Consider the following 13,131-nt stretch of genomic DNA (forward strand, 5'->3'; position numbering starts at 1 on the left):
CCGCGGCCCAGCGCCCCCCCCCGGCGGCTCGGCTCCCGGCCCGCCCCCCCGGCTCCCGGCCTGGCACTGCGCCCGGCCCGGCACCGCGACCCCGGCCCAGCCCTCCCTCCCGATTTTCCCGGACATGCCCGGCTTTTGGGGATTTTCCCCCCGGACGGGGATTTGAGCCCCCAAAAGCCGGACATGTCCGGGAAAATCCGGACGTATGGTAACCCTACGCTGGGGAGAGCGGAGAGCCCCAGCTGGGCTCTCCGCCCTGCTCCCGGCGCTCTGGACGGTCGGGGATTGCGGGCCCGCGGCCGGGCTTGGCGCCCTCCCGTGCCGCACTGTGGGTGGGGGGGCAGGCGGGGGGCTTTTTTGCCTAAGGCGGCAAAAAAGCCAGAGCCGGCCCTGCTTTGACTGAATAACTGCTTCCAATTATTTTCCCCCAGATGTATTAGCTGCATTCTTACAGACTGCTTCTTGCTCTGTTGCAACCTGCCCATATTTCTATCCTTTCCATATTCCTTCGTATTAGTTCTTTGCCCTTGTTGATCTTTGCAACTCCTCCCAAGTTAGTACGCTCGCCTCTGAATTTAATATAGGAGTTCTTTGTCAATAATCTCAGATTCATACCAGTCCCTTGCTGGGCACTGCCCCTCATTAAACATATTGCCAGTCTCACGCCACACCACAGGGTTCCGATCCAATCCAGTTTGAATTATATTTTCCAGTAAGGTTTTGTGAAACACTGTATCAAACGTTGTACTAAAATACAGATATATTACAGCTACTGTATTCCCTTCTCCACTTCAATCAACAAAGCCAATCACATTTGTCTGACACGAGCTGTAATTTGTATCCCCCATATGCAGAATCCGCTAGGTCAGTGGTTCCCAAACTGCTCTGTGGAGAACTGGCTGGTTGCTGGGTGTTGGCACCATCTCCTTGTTTCTAGCAGCTAAATTGCTTTAAAAGAAATTTATAAACTCACCCAGTATTTTCCTGTTGACTTCTCCGCATAAGCAGTAGCAGTCATTGCTACAACAATGTTATGCTGATTGTGAACAGAAGGGGAGAAGGTGCTGGAGGTGGTGCTTACGAGGAGCGTGTCAATAAGAGACCTGTGAGCTGTAGCCCATGCTTTGGGTGTTTGAGAACCCCTGCTTTAGATATTTGCGGGTTTGTGTTTGTGTATTTTTCTTAATATTTGCTATTATTTTAGTGGAACAGAGGTTAGACTTGTTGGATAGGAACTGCCAGGATTGCTCTCATCCTGTCAGAAAATTCACTGCTACATTTGCTTTTCTTCTATTCTCCACACCTTCTGATTTCACCGGGATTTTTCAGAAAAATTCTCAGTGGTTCAGTAAGGGAATCAACTAATTCCCTTAGTGCCCAGGGCTGCAACCCAGCCAGAATGGCTGGCTTTGTATGTGTTTGCCTCTCCCCAGCATCCCCTTAACTGCCTCTTATTCAATGTATATTTACAAAGTCTTTGTTGCTTCCTAGTTGCCCAAATCTCTTCCCTTCTCATTGCAGAGCGAGCTTTCAGAGAGCAGTAAAATAGGCCTGACCCCTGGAGTTACCAGGACTCCACCACCAATCTGCTTTCCGCCTGGAGCTGCTTCCCCTGGTGGGTTTGTGAAAGGTCCTTTGGTAGCATCAACTTACTTTGATTTCTTCTCTTCCCTGCAGAATCTGCATATCCCTGTTTGGTTCCTTCCTTCTCTTCATAACAACAGCTGCCCCAACCATGACCCTGATTTCAGTGCCGTCAGCTCCCTTGTGCCTCTACCCTGCCCCAGTGAAATACCAGCTTCTCGCTCTGCTCCCCATCTCAGGCAAGCTGCCTCTCTGTTAATAACGGGCTCTTTCCCCTTGACATTTATCTCTCTTTCACACCCCCACCCCACCCCCTCATGTGCCCTGTCCGGCTGCTTCTAGCTGCAAGGGTACTTGGATGTTTCCCCTTCCTACTCCACCTTCAGGCGGTGGCTGAAGAGACCATCTCATGGTTGCCTCCAGCTTTGCATTCATACTTTCAGTGCTAGTGCTTAGAACTTTATTGCATTGCCAAGGACTGCATGCTTTCTGGTGCTGTTGGCTTATAAAGCCTGTGCCCATGGGACTATGAGGAACACAAGAAACCTGACACACTGACCTGGCCAGCAAACCCAGATCCCTAGCCAGTGGGATTTGGTGTGGGGTGGGGATGTGTGCGAGAGGGCCTCTCGCTCTGCTCCAGCTAGATGGTGTGATGTGGGCACATTGGTCTCGCAGTGTGTGGCTAAGGTTTAGCTCTAGTCTGGGGAGCTGTTGAGGGTGCTGCTGTCACTATGGTTACTCTGGGTGACTTTCCTTCCATTTCTCAGCCCTCAGCTCTGCCCGAGGGATGGTGGATTCTATGATGGGACAGGAAATGGCACCATTCCCTGCAAGGGGCACTGCCTTTCAGGGCTCCTAGCTTGGAGGCTTCGAGAAAGCCAGCCTGGGAGGGATTCGTGTCTCTTTGGGCATGGGGAGTCCCTGCTGCATTCTGCCTCTCCTGACACTTGGCCACAGACCGTTCAGGCACTCAGCCCTCCGCAGCCTGGAGCTGGAGCCTGTGAGGGGCAGGGCTCCTGCAGCCGAGGGGGTTCCGGGAGAGACCCCCTCCCTCTGTTCCATTGCCCCCTCCTCCAAGGCTGGCCCTAAGGGAGAGATGCCAAGTTGCAGCTTCGCTTATGCCAGTGGAGATAAAAGCACCATATATGTTGCGATGGTATTTGGCACCAGCCTGAGACAGAATCAGAGGGGGGAGGGCCCCGGAGAGGGAACAGACCCAGCAGCAGGGGAGGAAAGACTCCCATCCCCTCCCCAGGTGTGGTTTGCATTTCCAGTTGCTCCACCTTACAAGGGGCCTGGCTCAGGTTTACATTCAGTGCTTGAAGTGAGCCAGATGTCTCGGCAGCCGCACAGGCTGGGCCAAGCAGTGAGGGCCACTCGCAGTAGAGGGAGCGGGGAGGGGCAGGCCTTCTATCCCTACAGTCTGGGATGGGGAGGGAGCGTCAGTCTGCAGCCTCTCCCGCCATCCCAGGCAGGATGGAGGTAAAGTACAAAGTCACGGTGGCTGGAATCCCCAGGGGACTCAGAGTCACTTTACCCTGTTCAGAGAAGATTCATTTACACATAAAAGTATGAAACGTTCCAGTCTCAGGTGCTGGGTTTCCCCAACAGCAGAGTGCAGAAAAGCTGAGCTGTACAAAACAGGGCAGGGGAGGGTTCCTGGCCGAGTCTGCAGTCCTGGGGGCGTCCCAGACAGACTGTGGCTTGCGCCAGCTGCATAAGGAAATGATATGGAGGAAACTCATCTGGAAGCGTTCTCCGGAGGGAGCATGGAAATTCCAGAGGTTCTTGGGAATGTAGAAATCTGTTAAAAACTCTGTCTTTTTCCTTGAAACAAAACTGCAGTTTGTTGCTCCTCTTGAAGCAGGTTCAGGGGGATTTGGCATCAAACTCCCTCCATCTACAACCCCCGAGCAGGGGGAGGGAGCCAAAGCTGGTGAGTCGCATGAAATGGATGGGCCGTCATGGACACAGGGCAAGGTTGGCAAATCCCCAGAGAGGTTGGCAGATTCTGAGGCTTCGGGTTGACGTTATGGAACCATCGGCAGCAGAAAGAAGGCAGGATAGAGAGAGCGCGTCTGAGCCAGGTACCAGTGAGATAAGGGCCCTGCTGCATGTTCTCTACATTATATCCTCTGTGGAGAGAACACAGAGAATCAGCATGTGCCAGGCCACAACACCTACAGCGCCAGAGCCCCGCACGGCAGTGCCAGCACCCCGAGGGGGTTGACGTAACAAATCGTAACAATCAAAGCAGCCGGGCAGGGGGACACTGGGACCAGCTTCCTTGCGTGCCTGCAGACCCAGCAACTTCCCAGGGGAGGAAGGGCAGTTTGTGGCAGTTCCTGTATTCCTGGTACCTCTTTAGGGCCCCGTGCAGCCCCTGTGTGGAACTGGCCCCCGTTTCACCCACCTGCATTTCTAACGTACTTGTCACTGGCCCTACGATCGTTTCCCAGCTCTTCCGCTGGCCAACTGGAAATTAACCCTTGGAGAGGACATGTGGAGATCTCAAAGTCACGGAGGGGCCCAGGAGCTTCCTAGGATCCTTATCCAAGCGATACCCAGAAACTCCCGGCACAGGGAGGGCTTTGCAAGGTGACGGGCAAATTGGGAGAGAATCTCGGCCAGCACATCAGTGACCATCCCTGCCTGAGCCGCTGTTGAGCAGGGCACACAGACCCCATCCCCCTCCAGCAGCGGGGAGTTGAGGACACTCTGCTGGGGCCGGGTCGGTTCTCACCTGCTGTGGGGGAAAGCGGCTCCTGGCAGGTGAGGTGAGTTACACCGGCACTGCTGCTGTGCAGCCCTCTCTGACCTGGGGTCAGCAGAAGCTTGTTACTTTTATGGGTATAACTGTGTAGCTCTAAGCGACAGTCGTCCTTAAAAGCCCGAGGGCATACGCTGTGCCACTCCTGCTCTGCAAAGAGGCCCTGCCCCAGGCCTGCTGCATTTTCAGCCTGGCTCCTTCCTCACACCTTGGGGGGCCCAGTACAGCAGCATGTGACACCATCACAACTCAGCCCCACTGCTTGCCAGTGCGACACCCGGATGCAGCCCTTTCACGCAGTGTCAGGCCCTTGCTGCCTCTGACCCACCCCACACGAAGTCCCCTCCCTTCCAGCTTCTCTCACCTGCTGTCAGGACAGCTGGGAGGGAAGGGTGGGCATTCCCCTCCACCTGTGAGTGCTGGAGGCTCTCCACACCCCCCCCGTGTGCTGTCAGGCTGCACGGGGAGCACTCCTGGGACGAGCCTGGGATGGACTAACCCTTTCTGTTGTCCCACAGCCCACCCTACTTAGACAGGAAACACAACCTCTGCCAAAGCTTGCCTGAAAACTGTAAGCATATGCCAGATGCATTGGATGTAACACCCCGGGGAGGTAAGGGGGCCCACTGGTACGGACACACGTAAGAATAGCACATACTTAATTGTCTTTCTCTGACTCATCCTTCCCATGTTGCTTGTTGTCTTTAGACTGAGAGCTCATCGGGACAGTGACTGTCTCTACATCCCGGGTCTGCACCAGCCAGAGTGACACGGCCCCACCACCACCTCAAGAGTGAGGCCCCAGGTAACCCCTCCCAGTACACATACCCCTCCAGCACCCCCAAATACTTCTCCTGGTGCACACCCCCCTCCGGCACCCCCCATGTACCCTCTCCAGCACCCCCAAATACTCCTCCCAGTGCGCACTCCTCCGGCACCCCCATGTACCCCCTCCAGCACCCCCAAATACTCCTCCCAGTACGCACCTCCCCTCCAACACCCCCCCATGTACCCCCTCCAGCACTTCCCAGTACATACAAACCCCTTCAGCACCCCCCAATTGTACCCCCTCTCCAGCTCTCCTTCTGGCAGTGGCCTCATTTTGGGAACCTGAAATATGGTAACCCTATGTACAGCACCCAGCACCACAAGGCCTTGATCCTGGCTGGGCCCCTCGGTGCTCCTGGGATATAAATAGTGAATGGAGTCCTGTGTGGTCCTGTCCTCTCATGTCATGGCAAGATATTCATTCATTAGACCAGTCAGGGTGTGAGGAGCACAGCTGGAGCAAGGCATTAGCTTCAGACAGGCTGTGGAGTGGTTCAGAACAGCAACCCCTTCAGGCCTCTTACTGACAGAGAAGGGACAGGCATGAAGGGCCTCCACCCCACCACTAATGGGGACATGTCAGAACTAGCCACATCTCCCCTCAGACTAATGCGATTGGACAGAACTGAACCAGCCCAACCCTTTCCCGCTCCCCACACGCACTGACTCAGGGGTGACAGCTCTTGGGAATTAATTGAGTTGCTCAATTTTGAACCTGCAGGAAGAGCTCTTGTTATGACGTGAATATCTCCGTTCCCCCAATTTTCAGGGTTGGTTACATATGCAGAGCTCTGGTTGACAGAGACCTTCTTCACCACAGCCCTGCCGTTATGTCAGGTCCTATGTGAGTACAAAGGAACAGGGGATCCTGGGGAAGTGGGAGACAGAGTGTCAAGGGGATCAGGGAAGAGCTGCTGCTGCATACAAGGGAGGTCCCAAGGCGGTGTAGGGAAGAAGGGGATGTAGTTGGTGCTGTGGGAGGGAAGCAGTAATTCTCCAAGTTCTCCCCCAGCAGCAGGTGGTCTCGGGGCAGTGGGAGCGAAGGATAAAGAAAATAAAAATGAAGTATTCTCAGCAATTTGCGCAATTAATTATAATTAGTCATTTTTAAAATTTAGATAATGTTTTGGAGAGATTATTGGATGATTACATACTGGATCAAATTACATATAAAGGATGGAACGCTTTTAAAAAAATTGAAATGCATTGAAGGTGGGAACTGATTATTTTTAAAAAGTCCAGGATTCTAAACCAAATTACCGCACTCAGAATGGGTTGTGAAGTTAGGCCAAACTGTGGCCTAAACCAGCAAATCTGTTCAGTCTTAAAGTCTCAGTCTTGAACTTAGTGCATAGTGTCCATCTAGCTTAGGGTCCGTGTGGCAGCCCATCGGTTCTGAGATGGGTGCAGGAAATTTCCAAGAGAATCTCATGGTTCTTTGTGCCGGATTTCTGAAGGCACTGGTGATCGGGCAGGAGAGTGCAGTGGGACGGGTCAGGGAGTCAAGACAGTAGTTAGGAAATGGATGGTAGTTCCCCACCTCAGAGGTGAGGAGAGAGTGAGTGGACTCCCATCTGAGCAGCCAAGGAGTGGTAGGCATGTCTGGGGGCATTAAAGGTTGTCTTTTCAGCCGGACATTTTCTCACACACACACAAGGGAGGAGCAGAAGGGAGTTGAGATGTCAAGAAAGGCTAAATATGATTTGATTAAAAAAAAAAAAAAAGAGAGAGAGAGAGAGAGACTTACGATTTGGGGGCTAATCTCAACATCTTTGGGGTTGACTCAGGATTTTTGATCCTGTAAGGTTATTAGTACTGCTACGGGGACAGAACAGAACCAGGCCCAATGCCCCCCACACATGCAGACAGAACAGAAGTAGTCCCAACACCCTTCTTCTCCCTGCCCCCCAGCACACACACTAACTGGACAGGAGGGAACCAGGCCTGGTGGACCACGCTACAACACACAGAACTTACCGCAGTGCCAACAAAATCTGTGAAAAATATAAAAAAAGAGAGAGAGAGAGTTAGGAGTCTGCTCTGGGTCCGACTCAGCCTCTGCTTCCTCCTGGCTGCACGGCCAGAGGGTGTAAGGGGTTCCTGTGGCACATCTCCAAGCTCTCTGGGGCTGCTCTGAGTTTAAATTCATGACTCATTAGTCTACATCCTATTGATCTGGTCTTGGTTTAGATGCAGTGGGTCCAATACTGCGTGGTTCTACTGTCTCCTACGCCTCCCCTCCCGATGATTTGGCTGATTTGCACCAATGTAACTGGGAGGGGAATGTAGCTCCCTGGATGGAACGGTCAATACACCACAGAAGCACATATAGTCTGATCCCTATTAAGCAGAGTGCACCTGCTTAGACATGCGTGCACAGAGCCTGTAGCCAGAGCCCTCCATGCTATATGCAGATATTTGTATGCACACACCTCTGGCCATTGACAGATTGCTATATGCACAGTAACACACACCACTCTCCAACCCAGGTCTGCAGAGCCCTATCCCCAACTGAGGCACAAGGGGAATCTGGTCTCATTTGTTCCTATGTTTCCCTCAGACTGTTCCCACTGAGCTTCAGCCCGGCCCTGGACAGACCCTCGTCTCGGGCTGGTGTTTTTCAGTCTCTGTGACAATAGAAAAGTATGGGGCAAATTTCAGGATCTGTTTTTCTCTGTCAGAGGGAAAACTATTTCTGACATCAAAGAGCTTCCCTGCTCCTGAGGGGAGACCCGTGTTACAGCTGAAAGGGCCCCGTCGCTGTTGTGCCAGGAGGAAGGGAGCAAGTCTGTGGTCAGAGTATTGACCTACTGGGTAGTTCCCAGATTTTCAGACAGCGAGGGCACGAGTACAGTTAAACAAACTCAGCCATGATCTAGTTAAAAAATCCCTAATGGGACTGGTATTTATGTATCTGGCTTTGTCCATAATGAACAGCATCTGTAGCTAGTATCTCAGGGCATCATAAAACAGCACCACGTCAAACAGCACCACTCCTAGGGAGAATGGGTATTCAAAGAACTCACTCGAGTTCCACTCGCGCTCCCAGAAAGAGGATGAGGCAGGAATCAGAGATCTATGAAGCTACTCCTGTGTGGCAGCTCACTTCTAGGAGTTTGCCTAGCATTGTGGATAGAGGCATGTTGCACACCCACAGCTGCATGAACTCACACACAAGCACTGAGTGAGAAGTCCTACATATATTTCGAAACCCCTTTAAGCAGATTTCCTGCCTTTTACAGTTACAAGAAACATGGCTTCTCTGAACTATTCCTTGTTTGATGTGGATCCGTCCTACCATCAAACATTTTTGTGAATTTCTGTAACTTATTATTGTAGAGACTCTGATTTGATCCCAAGAAAAACCTGGCTGTGCACCATCTGCAAAGGGCAGCCTGGTGCCTGATGGCAGCACAGCTCGCTGGGCAGTTTGAAGCTCGAAGAGCTCCTGTTCCCATAAAGAAGCGTGGGCCGAGCATTCAGAGGCTGCATGCAGAGTGGCCCTGGAACAGATGGGGGTCAGTCAGAGGGGAGGGGACAGGGATTCAGTCAGACCGAGGCTCCCACCCACCCTAATGCACCTGTGCTCAGAGCCTCTTCCCTTGGCTTCCATCTAGCCATGCCCACTGTAACTCTAGGGTTAATCCAAACAGATGGTGCAAACTCCAAGGCCAGTAGATTGACTGTGATTAATTACATTTCTCTTCTGGCCTTTGTTCAAATTTCAGTGATGCCAAGGACGGGAGACACCGTAACCAGCTGAGCAAAGCACAGACAGAATCAAGAGGGCACAGAGAGGAGGATGGGTGCCACAAATGAGAGAATGAGCGAGATTGTTCCTGCACCAGTTATGGGATGTATACAAACCCTCCTGCTCCAGGGAAGGGACCAGCCTCTGACTGAGGAGTTAGGAAGAAACTTCCCCTATGAGCAGGATATGCTCTAACTGCCCATTCAGGGGCTATCACGCCTTCCTTGGCAGCCGCTGGGCCTGGCTGCTCTCAGCAATAGGAGACTGGGCTACATGGACCTGTGAGGACTGCTCCCACCTGGCCATTCCAGTATTCCATATGGAAACTGCACTGGCTAATCTGATTGGCTGGGGGACCGAGCCATGCACCAATCTGATCGCGGGCTGGGTGGCCGTTCTTCAAAAATAAACAAATATTCAGCCAATCACAAATCAGATTTTATTTTTAGAAATGCTATGATTATGGATAAACTGGAATCTGACTGGCTGAAGCACCCTATAAAAATGTACCCTAAATCAATCCAAATGCAGTAGGGACATTAGCCTTTTGGTGTCATTGGACTCTGATCTTGGCATGGACCAGCAGAGAATTTTGTACTCTTACAGCACGAGGGACACCTTCCCTTGGGAACACATTATGCTCCGTTGACGCTCCTGCCACAGTGACTCAGAAGGAAGCTGGTTTGGGAGTAATGCTAACTGTGCCCTGTCTGTGACAGAAAGTCATTAAACCCCCTTCCTGCCTCCGGGGGTCTGAGGGAGGCAGCAAGGGAGGGGCCAGAGGCGCTGGAGCAGAAGTCTGTCATACAGGGATTCCCCACCCCAATGCACAGATGAATGAGCCGCTTTCCTGCTCTGAACAGTGGCTGACCTCCTTGTCACAGACCCAACTGAATGCCTAGAGCTGGAACCTACCTGGCGGCTGCCCCCAACAGATAGGACTGGCTGGGGGACTCTGTTAGGGTTAATTGGGAATGTCCCGCTTGCCCTGACCTTGGTAGAACCGTTTGGAAGCCTGTCCCCTGGAGCAGGTTCTTGTGCTGGCTGGAAAGCCTAGGGCCTGTAAAATATTTATCAGGTTTTACTGTGCTCCACAGAGTGGCTCAGTGTCCTTCACTGCTCTCCTCTCCTCCCCAGCTAACCCTATTTATAGTGTTAAATGTGGGCAGGTCGGGACCTGGCTCCAGGAAAACCACAGAGAGAGAGAACAGGAATGTGTGTAATGTGTGAAGGTTCTGCTTGCATATGGCTCTGCACAGACCCTGGCAGCTCCTTGCACAGGGGCTACTTGCACCCCCAGCAGGAGGGAACTGGCACCAACGCATATATCTGGCCAAAGACTTGGGCTTATTTTTCAGGTTTCAGCACTTTTGGTGGCACCATGGCTGTGAAAGAGATGCTGACTAGATGAGAAGAGGAACAGAGATACAGCACAGTCTGGAGAGGGTGGAGCTGGAGTTCTTAAGTCCTACCACTATCTGGATTCATGTAGGCAGGGAGAGGGGCTGGAAAGGGCTCAGCCAGGAGAGAAACCTTTGCTATGTCCTGTTGTGGAGGGATGGGAGCTGCAGCTAGGGGCAGGAGTGGTTCTTACCTTTGTTCTCTGTCTTGAGCTCCTCATGAAGCAGGTCATTTTGCCGGTTGCCAAGGACAAAGGCCAGGAAGGAGAGGATGAGGGCGTTGAGGATGCCGATAATGGCAAGGATGTAGGCCCAGCGCACAGAACAATCGCCCAACGAGTACTTCCCTGTCTTCTCCCCGCACATGTCCCTGACAGTCTCTGCATCCCAGCCATCTGGAAATATCATACAGCCCAACACCAGGCAGAGTGCTGGACAAGGAAAGAGGGAGACAGGGATGGGAGGGGGAGAGGAGGGTGGGGCAGGAGAGAGAGAACAGAAAGTTGATAATAGCAGGCGCTTCAATCCAGCAGACAAGAATATAACGAGATCCAACAGCTGGAAGTTGAAGCTAGATACCCTCAGACTTGAAATCACTTTTTTTTTCTTTTTTTTTAAACAATGAGAATAATTATATTAAAACAATGCTATTGTGGTTGCAAAGTCAAGCACTCAAAAGTTAGAAATGCCAGAGGTAAGGTTTTCTGTCCAACCTTAATTCGGCCCCTTGTGCATATGCTTTATGATACAGTCTTTAATTACATGATCACAGGACCTTTGCCTCATTCAGTGCAGAGGATGGCCCGTGGTCACTGAAGTGCTAGCCAATATCTCTTTATCATTCTTATTCAATTCATTACTAAATCAGCAGGTCCAGATAACTTGCATTCAGGTGTTTTAAAAGAGCTGGCTGGACTGTTAATGTTGATTTTCAATTAGTCTTGGAACACTGGGTAAATCCCAGAAGAAAGCTAATGTAGTACCAATATTTAAAAAGGGCAAAAAGGATGAGCAGGGTAATGGATTATTTCTGTCAGCCTGAAATCCATCTCCAGCAAGATCAAAATGGAGAGGCTGATACGGGACTGAATTAATAAAGAATTAAAGGAAGGTGATATAACTAATGCCAGTCAACATGGCTTTATGAAAAACATCCTGTCAAACTTACTTGATATCTCTTTTTAGTAAGATGACAAGTTTGGTTGATAAAGTGTCAATGTAACAAACTTTGACTTGGTACCACACAACATTTTGATTAAAAAAATCTAGAACAATAGAGAAGTAACATGGCACTATTACATGGATTAAAAGCTTGCTAACTGATAGGTTTTAACTGCAAGCAAGGAATGATCATTACGGCTACGTTTTAGTCACTGTTGTTTTTAGTAAAAGTCATGGACAGGTCACGGACAATAAACAACAATTCACGGCCCGTGACCCGTCCATGACTTGTACTATATACCCCAACTAAAACTTGGGTGCTCTGTGGCAAGGGGTGACCCAGGACCCCAGCTGGTGCTGGTGGGAATGGAGGGGGCTGTCCTAGGAATTATTTTGTGGACGTTCTATGGTCTGTGTTATACAGGACATCAGGCTGCCGCTAGGTCATCACAATGGTCCCTTCTGGCCTTGGAATCTAAGAATGTGTGGCCTCAGGCCTTATTTACTCCCCACTATTTAAACACTGCATTGAATATGGAATGACTGATTTCCTCATGGACATTTCTATGGTGCTTCTCAGCATAGGATCTGAGACCTTCACATATTTGAATGAATGTATAATCCCAAATTGCCCAGGAGGTGGGGCGGTATTGGCCCAAAGATTAAGGACCCAATTATCAAGTATCGACTGAGTTAGGCTGCCCAATTTGAGATGGCTGGACTTGATTTTTCAGACTACTTAGCGTTATATGTAGCACTTCATAGATTAGAGCGGCACTCCCAGTGACTTCAGGTGCAGCTGAGCACTCAGCACTTCTGCCAATCAGGTTTCAGGGGCCTCAAGTTTAGTCCCCCAGAAAATGAATCGTATGTAATCAGTGGCCACCTGTGGAGAGTTTGTTAGCAATAGTTAGAGCTGGCTCCTGAGTTGAAGCAGGAAGATTTCCTAGCACTTCCCTAGCTCCTGTTTGCTGGTCAGTATCTGGAACAGGTGGCTCCCTGATGGTGGTGATAGTTTGGGTGAAACTGAGGTGACTTTACTCTGGATTTCTGGCTTTGGGTGTTCTCTCTGAATCTGCTTCCAGAGTTTAGGCTTGATCTGGCTATCTAGTAACTTATCTAGTCCCGTCACCAACATATCTGAGTATCACTGAGATGAGGAGAGGGGCAGAGTGGCCTGTACCTTCACCTGTTACCAGCTCAATGCATTCTGTTAGGTTGCTTTTTATCCCTCGTTTGCACACTTGTGTAAGAGCTGGCAGTTTGCTGGCCTGTCAAGGACCCTGCCACACCTACCTACCCTGGGAGAAGAGAGAGGAGCAGGGCTGACCAGATGGATTTTAAAATTGCAGTTGAAATGCTTGTGAATCAGGCACAGACAGATTTGTGAGTCACCAGTTCTTTCCTTAGAGGAGAAGTGTTGGAGGACATACACAGCTGTGAGAGATTCTAGAAGGAGGATGTAAATGTCCCAGCCTGGGCAGAGGAGGGAAGCAATTTCTGATTCTGGACTGACCAGGAATGAAAGCAAAGGGAGGTAGGGGACCCCTAAGTTCAGTTTCTGAGGAGTACCTTGCACTAGGCTTCACCCATCACAGATGCAAAAAGAAGGTGCAGGAAGGATGAGCTATCAC

At 50.9% G+C, this 13,131-nt stretch overlaps 1 protein-coding gene across 1 annotated transcript; it reads right to left on the bottom strand.

The window, feature by feature from the left end:
• Positions 1-432: 432 nt before the first annotated feature.
• On the bottom strand, positions 433-10,790 carry LHFPL4 (LHFPL tetraspan subfamily member 4). The gene is made up of 3 exons (XM_034776004.1): positions 10,531-10,790; positions 7,163-7,179; positions 433-3,722 (listed from the first exon to the last, which is right to left on the bottom strand). The coding sequence occupies exons 1-3, from the start codon at positions 10,742-10,744 to the stop codon at positions 3,714-3,716; spliced, it is 240 nt and encodes a 79-aa protein (XP_034631895.1). The 5' UTR covers positions 10,745-10,790; the 3' UTR covers positions 433-3,713.
• Between the last annotated feature and the right edge of the window lie 2,341 nt (positions 10,791-13,131).

The sequence above is a fragment of the Trachemys scripta genome, chromosome 7, assembly GCF_013100865.1.
Source record: "Trachemys scripta elegans isolate TJP31775 chromosome 7, CAS_Tse_1.0, whole genome shotgun sequence".
In the NCBI taxonomy this organism is placed as follows: Eukaryota; Metazoa; Chordata; order Testudines; family Emydidae; genus Trachemys; species Trachemys scripta.

What these genes read in the sequence shown, in the direction of transcription:
- LHFPL4 (XM_034776004.1), bottom strand. Translation starts at nt 10,744, where the DNA reads ATGATATTTCCAGATGGCTGGGATGCAGAGACTGTCAGGGACATGTGC.